Here is a 26769-nt window from a genome sequence, read left to right on the forward strand (position 1 = left end):
GGGCCCTTTCGCGGCTAACGCTGCAATTAAAGGTGAAATGGGTTGGAGCAGCATGGAGGAACGTGAAGCTACGAATAAGCTGAAATACCTAGGGCGGCTGTTACTTATGCCGGCGTCCATGCTTCCTGGCCTAGTTTTTAGATCGCTGAGTCTTCAAGGAGTTGAGACCAGGCTACTTAAGCGTATGGCACAGCTTGATCGTGTCTTTGGCAATGGCACGACCCGGAATACAGCGACGAACGAGAGAGAATGGGCTGCTGTAGTAGTGCGAGATGTTCATGAAGCGGCGGAGAGGCGTTGGCGTAATGATGTCAAAAGCAAGAATAGTCTGAAGCTTTACCAAGTGAAACAGAAGCCACAAACCAAATCGTGTTACGATGGTTCTTGGTGAAGTGGCCTCCTGTTCGAGCGCTAGAACGGGCTGCCTTCTGACGGGAGAGAGGCAACATCGGTTGTTTGGTTTTGAACCGGCCTGCAAGCTGTGTGGGAATGCCTATGAAGACATCACCCATGTACTCTTTCATTGTCCGGTTGGTGAAAGCGATGAAGATATCTTTGAATGGCGCGTGCGGAACCCGGAAATCTCCTTAGAGGAAGCCCTTGGATTGTCGAGAAATTTTAATACCTTGTATATAGTTAAACACATTCTGGTTACCTGGAGGGCTAATAAAAATAAGTGGCGTCGTGAAAATATTTAGGAATTTAAATGTTTATTCGTTATATATATAATTTTATTGTTGCATTCTGTAACTTATATTTGATACTTTCCAGTACTATATATTATACATTTGGTTTAATGTTGTGTATTGTTTTTAAACCGTGCTCCCTTCAATTTTGTGACGCCGCCCCGATTTCAAGGGGTTGTATCATAGAAATCTCATAGGTAACTGGAATGCTGCCGCCTACGGCCGAGCTTGACGCCAGTTCGCCTTGAACCTTCAGCCAATGAGAGACCGTAGAGTGGTTCCGCCAAGGAGGATAATAATCCTCCTTGGTTCCGTTACTATAGCGGGAGATAGGTGACGTCATTCTCTCCGGTGACATTAAATTCTTGGCAGAACCGCTCTTTGAGCTCTGATTGGCTGAGATCTGGCGTCGTCTGCCACGGCGTTTGGGCCATTTGCCAGTTACACGGCAGCATTCTAGTTACCTATGAGATTTCTATGGGTTGTACTTTGTATGGGTTTACCAATAAATCTTAAATATATAAATGTACGTCTAACTTCAATTTTTAACGTGATCGAAGCTGGCCGTACCTAGGTAACGATTTGAACTTGTTATGGTATTTTTCTGCGGGCAAAATTTATCATAAATTCACACACCCTTTATTCCAAAAAATGATATACGAAATAGAAGCAAGGCGCGCCCTGGCAAAATGGAAAAACCAAGGCAGGGCGGGGCCCTAACTTTGAAAAAAGCACCGGGGCGACGCCCTGCCCCGACTACACCACTGGTCACGAGGGTCAATGTTAAGAATTTTGTATTTTTTAAGCTTTTCCGTTAGGTCACAGACTATCGACCTCAAGAGGGACATGTATTCATCGACAAATAACTTGTCGATGATGTATTAATGGTAGTAATTATAATTCTTTTATGTCTCGAATGAGATGCGGCTTTTTTAAGAACGCGCCATCTCACGGCAAGTAGAGGCAGTTTTAAACTTACAAAGACGAGCACGCGCGAAAATAAAATATTTTGTAGAAGCTGGCTCGCGAACGACTTTATTATTTTTATTTCGTAAAATAAAGAATTTTCAAGCGCTATTTTCTGTTTGAAACATCTTTTTCCGAGGTTGATGTAACCAACGAATTATTACTTAAACATTAGCGTTTATCTTTGACCGCATTAAAATTTCGTTGTTTTTATTAATTTAAATTTTTTAATGAATTATTTTTAACGATATTAAGACCTACACTCTAATAACTTTATAAATTACCAATATCCGCTACGATTATAATGATTTATAAATTTAACGACTTTGCCTCTCCCCCACCCTACACGTGATGAAGCTCATGCAATTGCGACACTTCTATGTTGTGGGAGGCTAATAATTGGCGAAAGCCCTTCGAGTCCTTTACTTTCGCGGGTAATCTCGTAACGCGCGGGTTTCTAGTTATAGCCGTTAGGAAATCGTCTTGATCGTTTCCCTCGTTTGTTCGTCGGCAGCCGTTTCCCAAAAGATCCTTCGAGAGGGGTATCGGCGCGCGCCCGCCCCGGGATCCAATGGAGGAGGATGTTCGACTCCGACCTAGCCGGTTGCCATGGCAACGAGATCATCAGCTTCTCCGGATTCTCGTCTCGGCAGGCTCGGAGAGAGAGAACCGATTCCACCCAGGCTGCCGATCGAACCTTACGGAGAGAGAGAATATACGAAGAAGAGGAGATCATCCAGCACAGCCGATTCGCGTTAGCTTCTCTTTTCCCCGAGACGCATTTTTTACTACGGTAAGTAAGCGCGGTGTGGCGCCACGGTCGTTGACCATTTGATTTTTTCGCGCACCCCCTCCGTAGAGATAATAGTTCGACTCGAAACGCGTAACCCGAGGGCTCCGTTTTATACCAGTAGCGTCGTTTCTTACTTTGTTTAAAAGCGAGAGTTCGAAACTTAACCAATTTACCAAGTTTTTTTTTTTTAAATATCCCCGCCTTTTCAGCCTGCTTGAATGAACGGGTACGGTTTGGACGGCACTGGATCTCGAGATATCATAGTTCAGCATCCAAATCCGGCCGAAGCTAATTACTCTCTGGTACAGCAACGTAACAGAACTCCGGATCCGTACAATGCTTACCGTACCTCCTTCGCTTGTTCTACAAATCGGTGAGTTCCACCCTTCTCATACTATAGATATATCTTAGCTCTTTAGAATAATATTGATCCGGAAACGACATACGCCCACTTAAACTCCCTAACTTATCCATCACCGCCTTTGGCGTTCTTTACCTATTATCGGAAAGGCAAACGTTCGGCTGTAGTTGCGGGGCTCGCCTGGATCGGGTGGGGCTTCTGCCCCCCCTTTAACGCGATATATACCCGCCATATCCTCCCAAAGAGATCGCTTCGACCGACTTTAAGGTATTAAGGTTTTGGCTCTTGAAAAGTGGTTTACCCGGTACTAGTGGAATTCTTTGAAAACCAAACTTCTCGTAAATTACAAGATTTGAAAGAGGGCTGCGTTTTTCTCGCGTTTCCTTTTTGGAAAGCCCGGGGTTTTTTTTTGTAACCTTTTTATTATTTGGCGTATATGCCGTTTGAAGATTTGCCGGCACACGCGTGGCAGATGTTTTTGCTCGTCTGAGCGTGAAATTTAGAAATATTACGTAGGCTTAAGTTAAATACCTTGTCGTGTTTTGTGGCAAATTGTCTCGTATCGTTTTTCATAGAAATATGTAGTTTATTTTCGCGTTTTTTAGCTATGCAGGTGGTGTTAAAATTTGTTGCGTTTTTAGGGATATTTTGTAACTTCCTTTTCAGACCAAGCCCATAAAACCGGGTTTTAACTCCGTTTAATAAACCACAGTTAATTTTTCATATATATCTTTCAGTACAAAAAAAACATCTTTGGTTTATTATAAACCCGGTTTTGTAGGCCTCGTATGAATAGGGGAATAAAAATGTTTTGTATCTAAATTCGTCTCTCGCAAGATTTTTGTTCTCGTATCCCCGAAAAATGTTGGAAGATCTTGAAGAATTGATCGCATTATTTCTACGTTCTCGGTTTTATGTCTTTAAGAAAGAAAAGGTTTCTACTCCGTTATATTATCAGTAAACTGATAGGTTATGGTATTTCTTTTTAAAATTATCGGTAAAACTAAATTACAATGATATTAATTCAAATTTGAATAAATTGATATCTACTTAAATAATAGATAAAATGGTACTATTGGAAGTTACGAGTTAAATTATCGGTAAACTGATATGGTATCGGTATATCCCTTTAAAATTATCGGTAAACCAATTCGGTATCGGTATTTCCCTTTAAAATTATCGGTAAACCGATTCTGTATCGGTATTTCCCTTTAAAATTATCGGTAAGCCGATACGGTATTGGTATTTTACTTAAAAATTATCGGTAAAACTAATTTCAATGACATTACTTAGAATTTTAATAAATCGATCTCTATTTAAAAATAGATAAATCGGTACTATTGGAACTTAAAGGTAAATTATCGGTAAGCCGATATGGTGTCGGTATTGCCTTCATTTCGATATTTTATTGACGTAAAATCTAACAAGGCGATTTGCTAGATAATGTGTAAATATGGAACCTTTTTATTCCAAAATCCTTGTAAAATATAGTCGTTGACCTTATCTTCCTTTTTGGCCAAGTTTCCGGTTTTTCGAAATTTAAAAGGAAAAACAAAAAAAAACTCCAAACAAAACTCGGGGATTTCCGCAACACGCTTTCGTCACAGTTTGACAATCAGCTGAGCGGCCTTTTTTTCTTTTTTTAAAACGCGAGAAAACTTGGCAAAGACTTAAAAGTCCTACTACTGTTTTTTCACGTCGATTTTTACGAAATCGATAGGACGCTTAGGATAGATTGTGTAAAAAAAAGACCGTGAAGAAAAATTGTTTATTTACAAAACATTGAAACGTAAACTTGTTTTGTGAAAATTAACACCTACCAGACATTTATAATAGATCTTTTAGGGGATAAGAATCAACTTAAAATTAAAATTAAACTTGTAACATCGCAGGATTGAGACATAATTCCAGTGACCGAGAAATTTCCGGCAAACCGCGAATGTTTACTCCGTATCACGACGCAAAATTGATCGCGTGTATTGCTCCGCCTGAGGATTACATTACACCGCGTAGGGATATTTTATCGAGGTCATAGCTTTAAAAACTCATTATATGCTGTATTTCACCCCGCACTATTTTTTTTAAGTAAAATTATCAATTTATCTGTCGTTCATAAACACAAAAAATCTTAATCATGGTGAAAAACGATATTAAAATATTATTCTAGAAACGTAGTTTTAAATTTTTATTTTTATTTAAAAATAACGAGAAACGTTTCGAGCCTTAGCGGCGAGGGGCAGGTCACTTCCATTTTGGGTGCGTCTTAATCATAGTAAAATGATAAAATCAGGGTAATCAAGCAGGGGCGTAGGAAACAAGGGGGGCAAGGGGGGCAATGCCCCTCCCTAGAATTTTACTGGGAGGGGCAACTAATGTTATTGCCCCCTCCAACTTTTTGGTCAGTTGAAATCTTCGCAAGGCTCAAATTATCATTTTAAAAGCATATAAAACTTAGAACCTCAACTGTGTTTAAATTTCAGTCTTTTCCCGCCAATGTATATAGTAGAAAAATGTACAAATGCATTCGGAGAAGCTGCAGTCCATTAAAAATTCAAAACCATTCTCCAGACCCCTTTTGGTTTCACTTTGCCCCCTCCAACTTCTAGAACGTTCCTACGCCCCTGTAATCAAGATTAATAAATTAATCAAGATTAATAAATTAATCAAGATTAATAAATTAATCAAGATTAATAAATTAATCAAGATTAGAAAATCTAATCACGATTTAAACGCGATTTAATCATTCTAATCATGATCTAATCTTTTTAATTAGGATTTAATCATTGAAACGAGATTTAATCATTCTAATCATGATCTAATCTTTTTAATTAGATTTAATCATTTTAATTAGATTTAATCATTTTAATTAGATTTAATCATTTTAATTAGATTTAATCATTTTAATTAGATTTAATCATTTTAATTAGATTTAATCATTTTAATTAGATTTAATCATTTTAATTAGATTTAATCATTTTAATTAGATTTAATCATTTTAATTAGATTTAATCATTTTAATCACGATTTAATCAATATAATCGGTCGAATAGAGAATTTATCATTAAAATCAAAACTAAAGTACGATTTAATCATACTAATCACGATATAATTTTTTTAATCGGGATTTAATCATTTTAATCAGATTTAATCATTTTAATCAGATTTAATCATTTAATCATGATTAAATCAGATTTAAACATTCTAATCATGATTAAACGTGATTTAATCAACTTAATCGTGATTAAATTGAATTTAATCAAATAATCACGATTAAATCGGATTTCATCTTTTGAGGGGTGCGTTAGCGGTTCCTTTTTGACCTTATATAACCTTACGTTAGAAATGGTTGATAGAAAGGGTGGGCAAGAACAGTCGGCAAATCGTCATAAATCTATAATCCAGTCAGTATGCGAAACACGATTGGCGAAGAAAGTTAGTGTCGTTTGGAAAACAGATCAATACCTAAATGTCATCGGGGTAGATGAGGGGAATGATCCGTGCTGGGAAGCCTAGCCAGTAGGAGACGCGAGGTTACGTTCTAAATTTGGTCTTCTAGAACGGAGACGCTCGCCCCAAGGTCCTTTTGGGACGTACGCAAAAGAAAACGAAGGCTGTTGTCTTCGGAATTTGTTTCGTAGCTGGATAGTTTTCGCTCTCTTCCCTAAAAATCCAACTATAGATAGATACTTTCGATTGTTCTGGAATTAAACTATTCACTTGTTCTGGTGGAAGGAATTACTCTACACCGTAAATTATTCGCGGAGACATTTCGGGCACCGGAACAAATTATGCCATCGCAGGCCCTTCTAACTGCATTTGCAAGTGGGAGGTGGCTTGTAAAGGTCAAGCCGATAGGCCCCTAAAATGCACGCCTCCGGGCCCTAGGGATTTTACCCACCCTCCCGGCACGGCCATGACTATTCGTCAAGGTCAGAGTATCGGGGTACACTTTTTACTCCCACTCAAAAGCAGGAATAAAACTGATAAAATCGTGTTCTTATCCAGAATTTACACGTTTTTTTACGCCGACTCGAACTCTTCACCACCACAGAGTCGAAGTAAAATTAAATCATTGAGTTACTCTTCTTAACCTACTTCTAAATCCCAGAACATGTGAAAAGAAATCACCTATTAGGCATTTAGTGTAGAACAAACGGAGTAAAGATGACGTCAGAACTTTAGCTAAGCATTAGCAGCAGACGAATTTATGTAGCAGACTACAATTCAGACTAATAGCGTTTTCCATTTGATTGCTCGAGATTCGCTCCGAATATGTCTGTGACGTAATAGATCTCACCCCGAATGACTAGAGTTAAACCGCAAATGTAACATTCCATGAACATTTTCCCGCGCTGTGTTGTTTTTCGTCTGCTAGTATTTTGAATTTTCGCGTCTTGATCTGCCATTTTGCCAAAAAATCTAAAAGTAACACGCAAAAATTTGCTCCGATTTCGATCTCGATCCGTTTATCTGTCGAGATCAGCAGATCGGTTTTGGGCGATCTCGGAGCAACCGAAAGCAGTAAATGGAACACGCTAATCTTGATCGGAGCAGATCCGAGCACGCAAATGGAACATATGTTGATTAGAGCGTTCTAGAGCGCTCAAGAGCACTCAAATGGAAAACGCTATGAGTAATCCTTCCCAAATTTACACCGATTACCCCTATTACCGAGCTGGAGTAAAAAGTATTCGTGATCGAAAACTATTGCTACGCCCCCTTTGGTAGCCATTGAAACCTAGAAAAATTGCGGCTAAAGCAGACGCTATTAGGTTTTCCTCATCAGTATTCGTAAATTTTGACTTTATAAATAATGATATTTTGATAATTTTATTCGATAAAAAACGTTCTTATGACTATTTAATTTGTCTGTAGCAGACGCTAGTTCGGCGCTAGTTCATAGGCGCTAGCCGCGCTACCTCGGAGAAGCTAGCGCCGTTACGCCACCTAGACTCGTTTGGGTCGCGATTAGCCATAAACGTCCCAAATACACTGCAATTCTAAAAATAGTTTATGGTGTAATGTAGTTATTATAAAATTGGTAAACGAATAACTTGGAACATCTTAAAAACCGTAACCTTTTCATCTCTTTGTAAGAGAAAAATTTTCGCCTACTAACTACCTCTCAATCGCGGGACAGACGCAAAATGACCAACCTAATGAGATTTCGGAGTTTGGGCTCGAGTTGCGTCAGACGACTTTAATGTTATTAAGAAAATCGCCATATTAAATAGTAATATTAGCTTTTCATCAAAATTCAATTATTCAGTTATCTCCGGTCAATCGTAAAAGCCCGGATGGCCTTTATTGAGCGGGCCTTGTCACGGAGAAAGATAAGCGGCCTATTTCGATGATAAGGGTTTTATTGAAAACGTAAACAATGATGGTAGACATCTGTTACCCTGACAGCTATCATAAAACTCGCGTAAAAAGTTGTAGCAGACGGTTATTAAAATCGCCACTTTTCCCCCCCGCCGTCGAGACCTCAAATTCACCCCGTAAGTTCCGTTTTTTCGCGTCTCCGCCAGGGGGCGGATGAAGCTCCGGGGACCCATACCGCGAAATAAGGGAGAGTTATTAGTCTGTTGTTGGTAACTATGGCAACCGCGAACGGGGATAGCGGCTGTCGGGACGCCGTTTTACGAAACAGTCAAGCAGTCTAATAATTCCGCCAACTCAGATCGCGTGACCAAAATAATGGGAAACCACCGGTAGAAAGAGCTACGCGATTTGTAGGCCGGGGGAGGGTGGAAACGGAGGTAACGTAAATCTAATGCCAAGGCTTAACAAGTTCAAGATCGTAGCCGTTAGAAAAAGCCAAACAGAAAAACTTAACGATTTTCTCCCGTTAATATTCTCCTATTGTTAAAGCGAACGGACTAAAGGGGGGATTTGTAGGTCGTTGCGTTCCCGAATAGTACGGATTCCGGGCGATAGGAGGCGCTCACGCGAGGGAAGCCGATGGGTATTATTATTTTTCGCCACCCGCTCTTTGGTCATTCACCCCGAAGATTCGCGGCGGCGCGTAGTTTGAAGCCATAATCAGCCTAGACCGACCCAGTATCGCTTCGATCCTGAAATTTTTGGGCTCGCGAGAGAGAGAGTGTGTAGGGGGAAACTGCTATACAGGCGCTTCCTCTTGTCTGTTAGGCGCGAAAACTCCAGAAACGTATCCGGAGACACCGTTAACCGCATCCCCGGAGGGTAGCCTCCGACGAATGATGAAGCCAAATTGTTTAAGAGAAGCCTGATAACTTCTGTTTTATCCGGTAGGTGTCGTTTCTACGCTATTTCGCGTTATTGTTTTAGCTTGCCCAACTTGTTAAGACGCCCTCACCTTTAATGTATATGACAGGTCATGGCGTAAGTAACGTAATAAATATAAGTGTGACACTGAATGATTTCGCTTATGAGAGTTTCCGTAATCGGAAGAGGAAAGTCTAGCTGGTGAAATTACTGGCAAGCTTGTGAAATGGCGCTACGAACGAGGTCATTGGCGAAATAGACTACCATTAAAAAAATTAACGGTGGGACAATAGAAAGTGTCATACTATAATTCTTACGTTACTTATGGTCATAGATGTACCCACTAAGATAAATAATCTTGCAAATCGGCATTTAATGAGTTATTTCGAAGGAAAATCTATATTTGATTTTGGCTGTGATTTATAAGAAATTGAGGGATTTTCTCAAAGTGGGAAAACGAAAATGGTCGCTTTTAGGGAGGAGTATCGTGTCTTTCTGCCGGGGTGCGGTCCGTAATTGAAAACTGATGACCTCGATGACCACTTTCACCCCTTCGACCTTTTCGCCTAGAGATTTGCGATCTTGATAGTTTTTTTAAGAACAATAATATTCTATTTATTTTCTGAAATATTCTATCCTTAGATAATGTTATAAAAACGGGATGGGGTAATTGCATGGGGCCTAAAGAAAGGTTTTAATTTATCTCGCCAGGTGTAACGTCATTAAAAACATTTTTTTAAATACACGAAGTCAACCAGATGGCGCCCACAGTTTGAAATAATCCAAAAACCACACTAACGAGGAGACTACCCGAGGTGATAATCGCCGATTTTGTTGAAACTAGGTGGGTATGTAGACCTTGTGGTAACATGAAATTTCACCAAGGGAAAAGTTGCAATGGGCATTAGTTTTGCCATGGCAACCGAAAATGTTTTTGACAACACAGTCTGTATATTGTCCCATTGAAAATAACAATTGATCAATTTTTACATATTTTGATCAAATTGACCAAAATTCATCAAAATCATAAAATTCATTTCATTTGTTAATTTTGATCTATTTTTTTTTGGTTTTGAAATTTGAAATTTTTTTAAAATTTTTCACAGAAGTGCTCAAATTCCCATGTTATTTTCAATGATAAAATATACATACTGAGTTGTCAAAAACATTTTCGGTTGCCATGGCAAAACTAATGCCCATTGCAATTTTTCCCTTGGTGAAATTTCATGTTACGATAAGGTCTACATACCCACCTAGTTTCAACAAAATCGGTGATTATCACCTCGGGTAGTCTCCTCGTAAGTATAAATTTTTTCGTGTTTGAGTTTAAATAATGTGTATAGTTTTTAAACAAAAAAACGCCTGAAATAGCGTTATTCGTAGTTAATTTTCTAATTAATTGGAATTTATTACCTTCCCGCCAAAATGTTATAATGGCGCCACCTAGTTCAAATTAGAGCATTAAAATCGAGCCTCTAATGGCTTCGCGTCAAATGTTCGTTTCCCTAATAAGCAATAGTTCTTTTTATAAAGTAAGGCGGCCTTCTTGTTTTAATGTGGCTCTTACGTCACACTCTTACTTATACAAGTCTACGAGCGCGCGCTGCACTCGCGAGAAATATAGGTTATTCTAGCGCCCGTGCAAATAGCTCGTGCGAAGAATATACTAATAAAGCTGGGTGTTGTGACGTAAGAGCAACATTTTAACAAGTTGGGCAAGACAACTTTGTAGTGTATAATATAATGTTATTAGCTTGAAACATGTTAATTCGAAGGCTCTCACTGATTTTTTAAAATGCTTTGTGGTAGAAAACAGTGTGGGTGAAATTCTTAATCTATAGACGCATTCACATATTGCCTACAGGGAAATATGCAAAAAGGGGCGAAATCCACCCGAGGTACCTTCCTATTTAATAATGTTTGAGGTAGATAGCGAAACTATAAAGTTTATGAAAAATAAACTTTTTAAAAAGTTATTAATTAATTACTTAATTGTAGTGGTTTAAATTCTTATTAAAAATATATAACTTTGTAATTTAAATTAACAATTAATTTTAACAGTAGTTAACACTCTCCGCCATAGATGGCACTATAATACAATTTTAAACTATCCAACCAGGGAAGAGAATTTTGTATTTTAAATTTCGACAAAACCGTTCACCACTAAAAACTGAAAACTTTCAACCAATCGTTGAAAATCAAAATTATGACGTCATATTGCTATCGAAGCGCCATCTACTAACAAATAACGCCATCACCACGTTACCTCGGATGAATTTTACCCCTTTAAAGTCGTCTTTGCTCGTTAAAAATTGTAAATCGATCTATTAAATCGGGCAAAATGATTTATTAATTGGTACATATTTCTACGCAGTGTAATTTTTAACCTTTGAGTCATGATGATGTTTTCACTCCCGTGGTTTGGGGGGAAATTCGAATTATGGAATTCGCCTCGAGCTTCATTTTTGAGGACTAGATGTTTACTCTTCTCGTAATAGATTTATTATGAACTTCTGTTAGTAGTAACATAAGTGTATAATATTATTACGTAAGTATGACCCTTCCTATTCTTCACCATGCAAAATTTATTTCTACCTTTCGCTAATGTAAGTCGTCCCTTGACTTCAAACTAATTTTTGGAAGGAAATCGCGGATGAATACATGGTTTATAAAACGGCTTATCCTGATTTTAAACTATTTAACGAATATCTAACACGATTTACGGTAAATTTTGTAAGCCAACAGCTTTTAGTTTGAAGTTTTTCGCTATAGTTATAGCCAAAACGAAAGTGGAACTGACTTGTTTTAGAAAAAGTGCAAAATGTCTGAAAAAGTTACTCCTCTCCAAACCCAACTAAAGCGCCACTTTCCCTATTTACTTCTGCTGAGAGCTATTCGCAAGACAGACTACATTACGGGCTTCGTCACCGTTTTGCGTTCGCTGGCTAACGCGTCACAAGTAGCCTTTGACAGCGCCTCGCAACGGGGGTGGCGGAGTGGTTAGCACTTTCGCCTCGCAGCAAGAGGATCCAAGTTCGATCCCAGCTCCTTCCGCGTTGAGTTTGCAAGTTCTCTCCCCACTGGTTTAAGGGGTTTTCCCTCGAGTTCTTCGGTTTCCCCTTCCATAAAAAGTTAAAAACTTGTCGAAGTTAACGGCAATAGTGAGTGTAGGGAGCTGTTGGCTCGCGTGGCATGATGGGCTGGCCACCACCCTCCTACGCGTTGTAACCCGGCTTTAAAAGTCGCTTGATGACTTAGGTGCCAAGGGTATTAGCTGATTATTATTATTATTAAATTTTATTCTTGCGATGACGTCACTTCGTTACTAGCTCTCAGTAAAATATTCCCCAAAGTGACAAACTTACGAAAGTCATTATGTAATTTTAATATTAAAAACGAGTTCGTGCTGACAAGTTTTTCACCGAACAAGAAGTTTGTTCTCTCGGACATGAAATGGCAAACGACCACCAACCGTGAGTCCGTGACGTCGGTATTATATCTTTTATTCCGCAGGAAGTGAGACACACGGGACGATTTATTAGCGTCCATTCCTCGTGCTCGATTTCTCTAGTGTGGAGAAAAATATCCCCATAAAGTATTTCGGCTGGCGTGTCTCGAGTTTGGGCTTGGGTCTCAGGAGGTTCGTGACAACAATGGCCCGAAGGGGGGTATAAATAGTGTTCTCTCGTCTGTACGGAGAGTGACTGCGCCCCCCGGTGTCTGACGTAATGACGGGGGAGGATCTATTGTTACGGAATGGGCCCCTTCATTCCTCTGTCTACTCGGTTTTTTTCTGACATTCTGCGGCGTTTTATCCGGCGAAAGTTAAGAATGTTTAACCATAGATGGCGCCGAACTTATACTCTGATCAAGAATGCATTTATTTATATTTATACGCGGGTTTCAAGGTAGAACTTACACCCGCCACGAAAAGGGGATTGGAAGACTTAAGTGTTAGGTCTGTGCTCTGATAAAGGGATAAATTTCATAAATTTCATTTTGATCGACAAAATTGCCAAAGGTAGAGTGACGCTTGGATATCTGTAACTTGATTTGCAGGGTATAGAGGGAGTGTATACAGATGGCTCTTCGCTTTGCTTCGTCGCTGTCTGCTCTATTGATATGGAACATTGAACTATGCGAAAAAGTAAAAAAAGATAACTTTGAAGGGAAAAAAACTAAACATTATTAGAATAAACGCGGTACTAACAGTTAGAAATATGAAATTGAAACCGTTTATCTAGTGGTTGCTTGAGTTTAAACTTAAAAGCGTAATTTTAGAATTGAACTTGTTTTCACGAATATGGATGGCAACTTAAGCGCCGAACTATATTTCTGCTTTTGCCATCTTGTTAGCCTTTCTGCTGTTGGCTTTGATTCGATAACTTTGACTATAAATATTTCGCTGAAAGAGTTTTTTTCACATACACTCTCCAATTTCCAATTCCTTAAAGAATGTGAAACATCTGTCGGTAAAATATAGGGCTTTCATTTTCTATTGAACCAAGGATGTGTTCACTTGAGCGGAGAATATGAAGCCGAAAATATAGCCTCTGTTTTTATGATTGCAGGAAGATATTCTCCCCCTTACCGGGAGAAAGGGGGAAGGATTCCACGAGGGTAGGCGGAAGGGCGTGGTTTTTATTCCGGGTATCACGGTGCTTCCCACATTTTCTTTGTTCATCCGCATCCGCATCCGCATCAGTAGTGCAAAATGAAACACTAAAACTTACCAATCTTCTAGACCCCGTTGATTTATGTAATATGAATAGTTGCAATGCTTTTACTTATATGTCACTTATTTTAAAGAATTTTTTTATTTTTCATTATATTGTTATCTTAGAAATATGGATATTGCATTATCAATGACCAAAATTAACACTGTAATCCCGAAAATTTACTAATAAAAAAATCGTTTGGTAGGAAATTTATCCTATAAATGTCGGTTTGCGATGGCTGACCAGCAGCGTTGCCAGATTTACGATAGTACCTGTCGATAATTTCAAGTTAATTTTTGGGCTATACGATAATTTCAACGGCGTACTATATAGTACGCTATTTTCGATAATTTAGCCACGACGTACGATAATATTTTAATTTGATAGAAAACCGATGAAAACTGCAACGTTTTAAAATGATATTTTTCAAATAGGTTAAACTTGATTTAAGCGTTCTTAAAAAAAATTATCGTAAACATAATTTAGACCAAGTTTAATATCAATATTCCCACCAAATTCAGATTTACCACCAATTTTCAGGTGTACGATATTTTTATTTCTGCAATCGATAGTTTTTTGCCCATTGTATGATAATTTAATTTTTAATATTTGGCAACACTGATCCACTCTCCCCTATACCCACATTTCATTGTTATTCTCGAGGGGTCGGACATTTACCAAAATGCCGTACACTTTGTCTAAAATCGCAAAATCTTTTAACTCTCTTTATGGTAAATTAACATTGAAATCCCAAAATCACTTCAAAAAGTAATGATAAAATCGCCGAAATCGCGTACAAAATAATGGCAAGTGTCCGACCCCTCGGTTATTCTTTGAATTATTTAAAAACAATTCTTATAAAAATGAGAAATAAGTGCAAAATTAAAAAATGATAGAGTAAATTTTCCGTGGAAATTACCGAGGCCTCTTTTTCGGAATATTTTCTGTATTTTTCCGAAAAAAAGAAAAAAAGAAGGTTTTAATTCCATAAGTAGCCTAATATTGTTCTAAAATTGAAAACTTAACCTTTGATCTAGTTTAGAATAATAACCCTTAAAAAGTAATGTATGTCAATTAAGAAAACAATTCCACTTTTGTGGTTATCACCGATTTTGTTGAAACTCGGGTGTTAGGTAGACCTTATGGTAGTATGAAAATATTTTAAACTATAGTCAAAGACTAAGTCGTTAACAAATTGTGATCGGCCAAAGTAATGTAACTCAAGTGAAAATAAACTCATATTTAAATTCTAACGGGTAAAGCAAAATGTTGGCTGTCCTGGTTTTTATACCCCCATTTTTACCGCCACTACTCGGTGACTACTAAAAAAAATCCTTATTTCCAACCCTGGTCGAGGGGCCCAAAGCCTAGCTAGGGCAGAAATCCAATTGAAGGGAGATATGAAAGTTTCTCAGGTGGCCAAACAACCGTATCGTTTCGCCATCTAGTGGAATGGAGTAAGACTAGCCAGAAACACATGATCATTTTGGGAACTAAATGTTTTTACTCCCTGCCACCTAGGAGCAACAAACACAAGGAGAACGCAGCTAGCCTTTAGACACACTAACGCAGTCTAAGCGTCTAACCAATGAAAACTGTACACAAGAAAATGCACGACTTTTGACGGGTTCCGTTCTCCTTGTGTGGGTCACTGGGGTGCTGTGTTTGTTGCTCCTAGCTGCCACTGAGGCGCTGGCGTAGCAAAGGGAAGAAAGTGGGTAGACACTGTACGCGATTTCACCATTGCTCTAACGTAGGGTTTCATATATCCCTTAGCGTAGCTATGTAATGTTGAACTTGAAAAATACCAATGTCTTTCGTAAAGGCACCTAAACTCAGCTGTTTTCGTTTTAACAGTTCGGAATAAAATATTTTACATAACAAAAATCACAATTTTTCGTCGCCTTTTGGTGAAATCAAAAAATGTATATTTTACTTACTTGGTTCACGCTCTTTTAATTAATGAAGTAAACCATAGAAAATACAAAAGAGGAATAGCAACTCGTTGGATTTGTCATCTTATCGGGAAAATAAACGTGGTATTTCGGCCAGTCATCGACAAATTACATCCTAACAAGAACGCGTACAAGTAACTTAGAACTAAGATAGTATTAAATGCTTGCATCACCAAGTTATACTTCTCAAACTCGGGAAATCGACCGTCGCCCTCTAGTGCCTACATATTTATGAAGTTGTGAAAAATTTAGTCTACAAATTAAAATTTATTGTTATTTTATTTTTATAGAGCTAATACCCAAGGCACCACCTTCGACCACATAAGCAATGTTGCTTGTGCGTGATCAAGTAACAGGTAGCCGGGTTACAATGCGTAGGAGGGTGCTGGCCACGCGAGCCAACAGCTCCCTACACTAACTATTACCGTTAACCTCAGCAAGTTTTTATGGGAAGGGGAAACCGAAGATCTCGGTGGAAAACCCCTTTAACCAGTGGGGAGAGAACTTACAAACTCTACGCAGAATTATTTAATAATTATAATACTTGAGTCAGCAAATGCAAATTGAAGAAATATCTTTCAATTTATTTAATCTTCAATCAGAGTGGGGGAAATTAGCCCACTTTTTTATTCTCTAGATGGCGATACAAACAGATTTCTGAGGCGTTTCCATTCTGAGATGTATAATAGCGTTTTCCATTTGACTGCTCTCGAGCACTCTAAATCGCTCTGATCAATATTTTATGTTCCATTTGCGTGCTCGGCTCTGCTCCGATCAAGTTTCGGGTGCTCCGAGATCGCCCAAAAACCGATCTGCCGATTTCGACAGATCAACGGATCGAGATCTGAGAAAATTTTTGCGTGCTCCTTTTCGATTTTTTTGCAAAACGGCAGACCAAGACCCGAAAATTAAAATTAGTAGCAGACGAAAAACCACGAAGCGCGGGAATATGTTAATTTGTATGTTCCATTTTACTCTAGCCGATTAGGGCGAGATCTATGACGTCAGAGATAGATTCGGAGTTAATCTCGAGAAATCAAATGGAAAACGCTATAAGATCGTGGCAGCTGCGGACAATTTGATTATCGTACATAGTTCCTAGTTACGTCTATGCGTTCTTGATCCTATTAGTAATTTGTCGATGGGACAATAGACTTTCCAGGCGAAAAGACAAAGAGTGGGTGTTGTAAGGTTTACTTGTGATTAAGTACCGTGGGTACCCGTCAAAACCTGATAATTGATTTCTCCAGAGAAATGAGAATGATATATCCAAAACTATAAACTGTAATTATCATCATATTATCTGCCGTTTGAGATCAAACTCAAACTAATCACGCAATTATTTATTTTCTAATTAATTGATTAGTGATTTCAAGATTTCTGAATTTTTTATCTGTAAAGTTTTTTTGTTGCTAAACAGTAAAGCAAAGTCACCACAAATTTAAGACGTTTAACACTATTTCCTGGTCGATAACTCCATTGTTTTATGTATAAAATTACAAAGTAATAAATACAATTTTCATTATTTTACCCAGCAAGGCTTAACAAGATAAAATATGAGGAGCATTTCTGGAGAAAATCTTGTGTCATCTGCCGTGATTTATGTTGTGCAATGTAAAACTATTCCGTTTGCAAATTGTTACACAAAGTTTTTCTCCGCAGACTGGAAAATAGTGTTATTTTGGCCGGGGTCCTTGGGACCCCTGACTCCCTCATGTCTATTTTTTTCGAGGGTCACTGACTCGTGGGGTGTGAAATGGGGGAGTTAAAATTAAATAAATATAGACACGACAGGAAAAGAAAATAGTTTGATTTATTGTGAAATTTTCCAAAACGATTTTCAATTAAATTGGGGGGTCTTACCCCTCTTTGAATGATTTATTTCGAGGGTCCCAGTATTTATTTTGAGAGTCAATGACACCCGGACTGCCCCTAATTTCAAGTCTGCGCTATTTTAAACAGAACTAGTTAAGCCTTTCCCGTTGTATGGGGAATAAGGCAGTGATGCCAGATCACGGAAATTAATTTTACCTTTTAGGGCGTAAATATTTTCCTTGTTTATCTAAAGCACGTAAATTTTTACTTTAGTACTCCTAGGAAAAGTTGTATTCAATGTTTAGGATTAATTACTCCTGCAAGCAGTTAGTATAAAATACAAATATGAAACTATATGCCCTTAATTCTAAAATTGTTTGCTATTTCAATTTATAAATAAAATGCCAAAGCAAGATTGCAGTTGTGCCATCTCGACCGAATTTGGCAAAAACCTTGTGATCGGTTGCTATTATTAATTTTGAAATGCTATTTAAATTATTAGCTTCGCTTTAAAACCATCTCTACTTCGAATTTCCCTAAATATTTTACTTTTTCCATTTTTCGGGGACAAATTTCCATAAATGTGGAAAATTTTCCTCGATCTGGCATCACTGGAATAAGGTTCGTTCATAGAAATCTCATAGGTAACTAGAATGCTGCCGCCTACGGCCGAGATTGACACCAGTTCGCCTTAAACCTTCAGCCAATGAGAGGCCGTAGAGTGGTTCCGCCAAGGAGGATAATAATCCTCCTTGGTTCCGTTACTATAGCGGGAGATAGGTGACGTCATTCTCTCCGGTGACATTAAATTCTTGGCAGAACCGCTCTTTGAGGTCTGATTGGCAGAGATCTGGCTTCGTCTGCCTCGGCATTTGGGCCATTTGCCAGTTACACGGCAGCATTCTAGTTACCTATGAGATTTCTATGGGTTCGTTATTATTTTGTATCCGTGGTAATTTTAGTTAAGCCTTTGCACACACGAGGCAGGCGCCATTTTACATTTTCCCTAAATTCTTCGGGCCGCGCTGAACGCAGCCCATATTGAAAGTGATATTTGGACGTTCTCAAAGCCGGAGTTGTTTGTTTAGGCGCTACTCATGGTTAATGGAGGCGGACGTGACGGAGGGGGCGTACGTCGGCGGAGGAGGCAAACCTCACCAAATTCACCATGTGAACCCTGAGCACCACGACAGTGCCTTTACAGCCATGAGTTTGATGCGTCAACGGGGCCAACTGTGCGACGTCGCTCTGGAGGTGGGCGGGGTGTCCTTGCAAGCTCATAAGGTGGTTCTGGCCGCGTCCAGCGCCTACTTCGACGCCATGTTCAATAGTAATAAAACCTAGTTTCGTTTTTATAATTAATAAGACGATTTGGGTACATTTCTTCAAATTTCATTCGTCCGAACTTTGGTACAAATGTCCGAATGATCATTTGTCCGAATGCCGGAAAACAGGATCGTATGTCCGAAAACGTATTTAATTTTCCCGAAAAATTTATCACAACTTTTGTTGGTGATTTAGTCGTTCAATTAATGTTAACTTTACTGGCGAATTTCATTTGTTCGAATAATCGTTTTTCCGTTTTTTCGAACATTAGGAATTGGTTGTTTTTTTTTTTAAATATTGTTAATATAAGAAAATAGTAACATTAACGTGAACCTAACCTAAAATATCCACAACATTGATCGATATTAATACGAATATGAAGTAAAATATACAATATATAGATATAGCAGCAATTAAGAAAAAACAACTTGAACAAACAACGATATTTACAATGTAGTTTTTTACTTTTTATTCTTGCACTAAAAAAAATCCGGACCAAAAAAAACAGCAATAAGAAATACTAACTTAGCGACAGAATTCGGACAAGTGATGCTACCGATTCGGACGAATGAAACAAACAAGTTGTCCAATTCGAACAATTGAAACATTTGTTATTTCGGCAGTTCGGACGAATGAAATTCGAACATTTGTTCCACCGTTCGGACGATTGAAATTCGAACAAATGTACCTACCCCAATAAGACGACCCCACTGCCTACGTTGGTAAAAATATACTAAGATCGAAATTCAACCTTTTGTAAAATTTGCAATTTAACTACCACCATATCTATATTGGTTCTTGAGCCAAATTTTAGACGACAAAATTTTGTAACTATACACAACCTCCATCTATAGATTCGTTGCTGAACGATTTTTTAGAAAACAAAATTATTTATATATATTACCGCCTTCTCTAGAGTCATTGCTATAAGTACCATTTAGCAGACGACAGTTCCTAGAATCCACAGAGCTTTTCTTATAGGCCTTTCTATTAAGTACATTGGTCTTCTTGTTTCGATGTTGCTTCTGCGTCACGGGTGACGTATCGATGAAGTTTAACTACGACAAGCCCTGGACATAAGAGTAAATTAGACGAGGCACGCGATTTTTAAGCATAAACTGAAATTAACTTTAGGTGACGATTGAGCTACATAAAAACAAGTTCAGCAAGCGTAGCTTATTTTATTGAAAGCCCTATTAATATGTCAGACAGGATCTTTATATGGAACGATAAGAGCACTTGCGTATCGCTGCCATATAACCAAATGCAACCCGTTTTTAATCCGGGCCTGTTGGGGTAAAGTGGGTACGTAGAAGGGAAAATATCTTAAAGTCTCGTCGCGCCATCTAGGTGTAGTTTTTGGGAAGCAGCATAGATGGCGCAAAGTAGCGCATTTCATTTTTTCTAGACCTTAAACTGACGAACGAGTTGCCCAAAAAAATACCGGGAGTGCTCTGACCTCTTCATAAAACGGTACTGATTCTGCAACGAATCTTTAAATGGAGGCACATTTTCGGCTGTGACGCGCTAGTCGCCATGACAGGGTGGGATCGGATTATTTCCGTACAGTTTTCAATCTCTCATTTTGGGACCTCAAATGGCAGATGAGATGGCGGAGAAGCACAAGTCGAAAATAACCTTGCACGACGTAGATACTGCCGCACTGCAATTGCTGGTACAGTTCGCCTACACGGGGGAGATAGTGATTACGGAGGAGAACGTTCAGACTCTGCTGCCCGTCGCCAGTTTATTGCAAGTGACCAGCGTCCGCGAAGCCTGTTGCAAGTTTCTCTTGCGCCAACTACACCCCACCAATTGTCTGGGAATTCGTAGCTTCGCCGACGCGCACGCCTGCGAAGAACTGCAGCACCGATCTCATAAATACGCTTTGCAAAACTTCCACGAAGTAGCTCAGACCGAGGAGTTCCTCCTACTGTCTTTGCAAGAGGTGGAAGACTTGATTTCTAGCGATAACTTGAACGTTAGCTCCGAGGAATACGTTTTTACGTCGGTGATGACGTGGATTAAGCACGATCTTCTCGGTAGGCAGCATCATCTGGGAAAGGTATTACGCCAATACTATACTCGTTCGTATAAAATATACAGACTTTTTTTATCCACTCTAATTTCTTTAATCGATTCAGTTGATGTGCCACGTGCGTATGCCTCTCATGCAACGAGATTTCTTACTGTCTCGAGTCAGCGAGGAACCCCTGATCACTTCGAGCGAACAGAGCAAAGATTTACTGATTGAGGCCATGAAATTTCACCTTGTACCTGAACAAAGATCCATTATGGCCTCGGTCAGAACTGTCCCACGCAAACCCGACGAGCTAAAACCATATATCATCGCTGTTGGTACGTTCTCTTTCCTGTCAGATTCTGAAATGAACAGAGGTTTTATTAATCTCTCTGTCCAACCCAGGTGGCGGATCTCTCTTCGCCATCCATAAGGAATGCGAGTATTATAACCCCAGAACTGACCGCTGGGCGTCTTTAGCTCCTACCTTACATCGCCGATCTCGAGCCGGTGTGGCTGCTCTCAATCGCTTTGTCTACGCCGTGGGCGGGTAAGTCTCCATTAAGGCTGGTTTTCTCTTGGGCCAAAAATCTCCGCTTAGCTTAGTTTTGGGGGGCGATAATGTACGCTGGTGTCACGGAAAGGGAGGAACTATCTGAAACTATTCCAGAATTTTCCAAACGATTTTAAGGACCTTTAAGACTAATACGTTTTTGCGTCCATTTTCGCAGTCAGAAACGCAACGACGGCTATAGTGGACGCAAAAATATTGTATTAGGCCTAACGAATTTTTTGCGTCGAAGCTAACCGTCGTGGCGTTTTTGGTCTAGTGAAAACCAGCCTTTAAAGCGATAATTCTTAAACACCTTTGAACTTCGCCTTTCAGTTACGACGGGTCAAAGGATCTTTGGTCGGCAGAGTACTATGACCCCAATAACAATACGTGGAATGCCATCAACAACATGGGAACGAGAAGAAGTTGCCTGGGAATCTCTTCTCTGCACGGACTTCTTTACGTCGCTGGCGGATACGACGGCGCATCTTGCCTTAGTACCGTCGAACGGTACGACCCCTTGGTCACTACTTGGTGCTCCGTGGCCGCCATGGAAATGCGACGCCGCTACTGCCGTCTTTGCGTCCTAGGTATATACGACATTCCTTTTAATAAATCACTCGTCTAGAAAATCCTAATTTTAATTTGGAGTTTAGACGGTGCGCTGTACGCTGTTGGAGGATACGACGGTACAAATTACCAGTCGACCGCGGAAAGATACGATCCTAGGGTATGTTTTCGTCGTTAAAGGCTAGGAAATTACTTCTTCCAATTCCCTCTCCATATAAAATACGAGACTCTTCAATTCATTTTATTACCCGCCCTCTTTTTTAATGGCTACTCGAAGCCTTGACGTGAACGTCAATCATTCCAATAGGCCCACCATTTTCATTTCGAAGGCTAGGCCCTACGCTGAGAGGAGATATCGCGTGACGCCGGCCTGTTTGAATTTAATTTCCGTACACGAAGTATAGGATAATTTATGGGCTAGGCCTTTGAGGGTATTTGAAGAGTCTAATGACACGCTCTTCTTTTTTTGCTCGCAAAATAAAGGAAGGGAAATGGCGGCTATTACCATCGATGCTCAGTCGTCGTAGTAGTAGCGGCGTGACAACTCTGGATGGCATGATCTACGTCATTGGTGGCAACGACGGGAGTCTATGTATGAGCAGCGCCGAACGCTTTGACCCAGTACGAAACGCTTGGGAAGTGATAGCTTCTATGCATTCGAGGAGGTATGGATTTCGTCAAGAATGATTAGCCTTAGTCGATAATTTACCGATTTCACACTACCTCTACATTATGATATTGATTAGGCTTATTTACCCGCTTTCATAACCTAACATGGAGACGTGTTTTCACGAGCAAAATGAATTTCGAGATGTACCGATTCAAAAAAGGCCCCACGACTAGCTTTAGATAAATTTTAGGTGGCGCAAGCATCCGCCATTTTCGGTGTCGACTGTCGAGAAACAGTCTGCCCTACGTTTCAGAAACGCGTTATCTCCAAAAATGGTATTTCGAGATAAATCGTTTTTTTTTATTCTTATGAAAAATAACTATACTATAGTATTTACGTAACTGAATACTAGTTGTAAGGGGTTTCTTTTAGTGCGCAATCTAAATATGGCAACGACTATCGCCAAAATTAAGTAAATCTCAGAATAATTGGACATAATGCGTTTTGTACGTTCATATTTGACTAAAACTCTTGGCAGAAAAGCCTTAAGTGGTATAATAATACTGAGTAACGGCCATTGTGGGTTTTGTGACTGTTACCCTGGAAATGCAGCTGAAGAAATTAGAGCTGACGAAATGAAGACTTTTATTGGTTAATAACGACATAATGCGTTTCTGCAAATTTCCGACGGTCGTTAATGCGTTTCTGATGAGTATTTTAAAATTTTTGCGATTTTAATACGTTTTTGCATTTTCACATCTCGGAAACTTAACCAGATAGTCTGAGATAGATAAAAAGGACTTGAAGTTTAAAATCAGCGCCCTAAAATTAGTATGAGGAGCATTCAAACTAAAAAAGTCAAAAATGGTCGATAATGCGTTCGTGAAACGTAGGGCAGCAGTGCTGCCCGGCAAATCTTTCTCAGCGGGCCGGAAAAAAAATATTTTACGTAGTGTTGTTTGGTTTGGAATACACCGAAAATGGCTACCTTTTCTTTTTTTAGACAACTGTAGGGGTAGTATCGACTACGACTATTCAAGTACCTAAGAATATGCAATTACAGTGATTCCGCGTAGTTTGCAGCGAATGTTCGGCGTCTTTTAGTTTTTCTCGACACTAGTAGCGTTATCCATTTGATCTGTTCTGAATTTGGCGACGTCATTCGAGAGTAGTCAAATGGAGAGCGCTATGAATAACAGACGATCGCCATCTATATTAGTGTTTTGCGTTTGACAGCTCTCGAGCGCTCGAGATCACCCCGATCAACTATTAATATTCTTATTGCGAACACTTATCTGCTCCGATCATTTTCGCGAGTTCCATTTATTGCTCTAGAATTAAATCCCGAGATCTTGTTCCGTTTCTCACAATGGAAGTTAAATCAAATACGTCAGAGACGGATTCGGAGTTAATCTCGAGAAGTCAAATGAAAACCGCAATCAGGGTGACCACTGTTCCTATACCTCCTATAATTTCACGTCCTTCTTATTTTCTCCTATAATTTCATTAAATTTCCTATGATACCCTATATTTTAACTCAAAAGTCTGAAGAACTTAAAATAGTTGATATTTTACCTTTAAAACGATGCTTATTTCCAACACTGTCCGGCGATAATTTTCGACTATTTCTATCAGTTATCATCTTTATTTTGAATGTTATACCTCCTTTACACAATTTTGACAACCTATTGTACAATTAATTTTCTCCCAATTTTTATCCTATATTTTCCTATATTTCACTGATATTTCCTATAATTCCTTTAAAGGATGTTAAAACATTCGGTGGTCACCTTGCGCCAGTGGCGTAGCCAGGATTTTATTTCGGGGGGGGGGGGGAACACAATTGAAAGAAAAGTAAAAAAATAAAAATATTTGTACGTACGACCCTACGTTTCGGGGGGGGGGGGGCATGTTCTTGCGCAATAAGTTTTAGATTTGTGATTAAAAAGACGAACTTTCCCACAAGCTAATGCTATTGTCCCATGCATTTTCTCGTGTACCCTAATGCATTCTGATGTATAAGCGCTTCCAATTATACCATTGGGGTGGGGTTTCTTTTCGTTTAATATAGAACGACGCACGAGGCGGTACAAGTTGAAGGTCAACTTTACGCTGTTGGTGGCAATGACGGCAGCTCCAGTTTGGGAACCGTTGAACGTTATGACGCGCGCCTCAACAAATGGATGTTGGTAACGTCAATGCTTTTGCGAAGATCCAGCCTGGGTACGGCCGTGCTGGACTGTCCCAACCTCGAACGTCTTCTAGCTCCAAAGTATGCCCTACAAAGATAATACTCTCACATTTAAACGAACGTGATTTTATAAGAAATTCTTTTCTGCCCCTCAAAATCTCGAAATTTATCCATTTACATTCTTCTTGTAAATATATATATACCCGGTGCTTTATTAGACAGTCATTTTATACATATTTTTAACGAAATTCGACAAATTTTAAACCAAATTCTTATATATAATGGGGTAGTTCTCTCAGCCCCTTTACGGTAATTATCTTATATTTAAATCTATCTTGGAAATTTAGGCGTAGTTAATTTATTGAAAATTAACCGTGAATTAAAGTTAGGTTTTTCTTTCCCAACAGATCTGACCAATCTTGATTATACCGACTCGACTTTGGAGGTCTCTATTTCGTAAATTTATATCTTTTAAAATCCAAATTTTCGTCTGGAAAACTTTTCTAAAAAAAAAACAATCTTATTATACCGTTTAAAAGAGAGAAAAAGACCAGAAGGTGTTGTATTTATAATGATTTTATTATTGTGATAGGAAAAAACCTCTCTACATCGATATCTTTTTGCAAGTTTTTGTTTTCATATTTTTTAAATTAAGTATTATAAACGCGATAACGTTTCACTGCCCTTTTTCTATGAAAGTGATGCACTCAAGTTAAAAAATAAATACATAAATGTTGATTAGTTGTACACGATGACCCTACAAATCGGAGAAAAAAATTATCAAAGTCAGTGTTATTAAGATGATATGCCCATATTCAGCTTTGAAATTTAATTGGAAAGGTTCATCGTGCGATCTAGAGTTCAAAATAATGAGGGAAATTTTTAAGAGCAGCCAACGATTAGATGGCGCCACTAACAAGTACAAGGGGAGTTAAGCTATTTACACCAATGGAAAAACGGGTGAGAAATCACGCTTTCTCATTGTCCAATAGTAAAGATGGGGAAATGGCAAGAACCTTAACCCGCTTCCCCATTGGTGGATATAGTTTAACCACCCTCCCCCTTGTACTTAGGGGCGCCATCTATTCGGTGGCTCTTAAAAATTCCCCTCATTAAACTAGTTTTGCGGTTGTAGGAGTAATAAAATTTTAAAATTATGTAATATCGGTCTCTTGTTAAAAAATGTACGACTCGGTGCTTCCAAAGAGCGTGTCACAGTCACACATTCCTATGGAGTTTCATTCATTTGTATAAAAAAATTATGTAAAAAACCGCGTGTGAAATTATTATAGCGCTATTTGTATAAAAGGGTATTTGTGTGGTACTTTCAGCGTTTGTGATATTAAGATGATTTTATCAGAAAAAGTTGCTTTAAGATGTCAAATAAAAGATAAAATAAATTGAAAGTCTGTTTTGGTTTATATTTAAAATGCCACAACGGCGTTGGAAATATTTTGGCCAATCATATTTTAGTACTTTCCATCTCTATTTCCGGCAATTGACCTTTCCATAAAATGTTCGTTACGGTCAGAGGGGTAGGAAAACTGTTTTTGCAAGGATGATTTAGATCAACGTTATATATATTACTCCTTGTTTTTACCCTCGCTCGACTCGGTATGTCGTCTGCTACCGAGTGTAAGTATTTACAAAACACAGCGGATTAAAATGAATCCAAGTGATATTAATAAATTTGTTATATGAAATGTTTAAAGTATAAAAGTATTTCGTTTAACTAGTCGTTAAAGGAGAGGATTTAAATATTTAAAATAACGAAAAAAATTGCACGGTTTCGATGACGTTTAACAGTTGAGGTTAATTTATAGCCTTGTGAACTAAGGCTTAACATTTCATTGTCAGCCACAGTAGTGTATCAGGTAAAGATTGTTGTTTATAATAACATACTAGCTAATAAATATCTAAGTATTAACAATACTTTCACAGAGTTGATATGAGTATTGC

At 38.8% G+C, this 26769-nt stretch overlaps 1 protein-coding gene across 3 annotated transcripts; it reads left to right on the forward strand.

The window, feature by feature from the left end:
- Positions 1–2223: 2223 nt before the first annotated feature.
- LOC149925089 (kelch-like protein 17) lies at positions 2224–26196 on the forward strand. 3 transcript variants are annotated; one of them, XM_090160330.1, is made up of 11 exons: positions 2224–2445; positions 2655–2818; positions 18611–18870; positions 20471–20931; positions 21011–21224; positions 21292–21436; positions 21773–22029; positions 22096–22169; positions 22493–22674; positions 24691–24891; positions 25218–26196. In XM_090160330.1, exons 2-11 carry the CDS (start codon positions 2664–2666, stop codon positions 25231–25233), a joined length of 1965 nt encoding a protein of 654 aa, XP_090016456.1. In that variant the 5' UTR covers positions 2224–2445; positions 2655–2663; the 3' UTR covers positions 25234–26196. The 3 variants fall into 3 exon arrangements, with proteins under 3 accessions (XP_090016456.1, XP_090016455.1, XP_090016457.1); XM_090160329.1 differs by lacking the exon at positions 2224–2445 and having other exon boundaries at positions 2541–2818; XM_090160331.1 differs by lacking the exon at positions 2224–2445 and having other exon boundaries at positions 2541–2818; positions 18629–18870.
- Positions 26197–26769: the final 573 nt, after the last annotated feature.

Source organism: Leiobunum rupestre, chromosome 10 (assembly GCF_980474605.1).
Source record: "Leiobunum rupestre chromosome 10, qqLeiRupe1.1.hap1, whole genome shotgun sequence".
In the NCBI taxonomy this organism is placed as follows: Eukaryota; Metazoa; Arthropoda; class Arachnida; order Opiliones; family Sclerosomatidae; genus Leiobunum; species Leiobunum rupestre.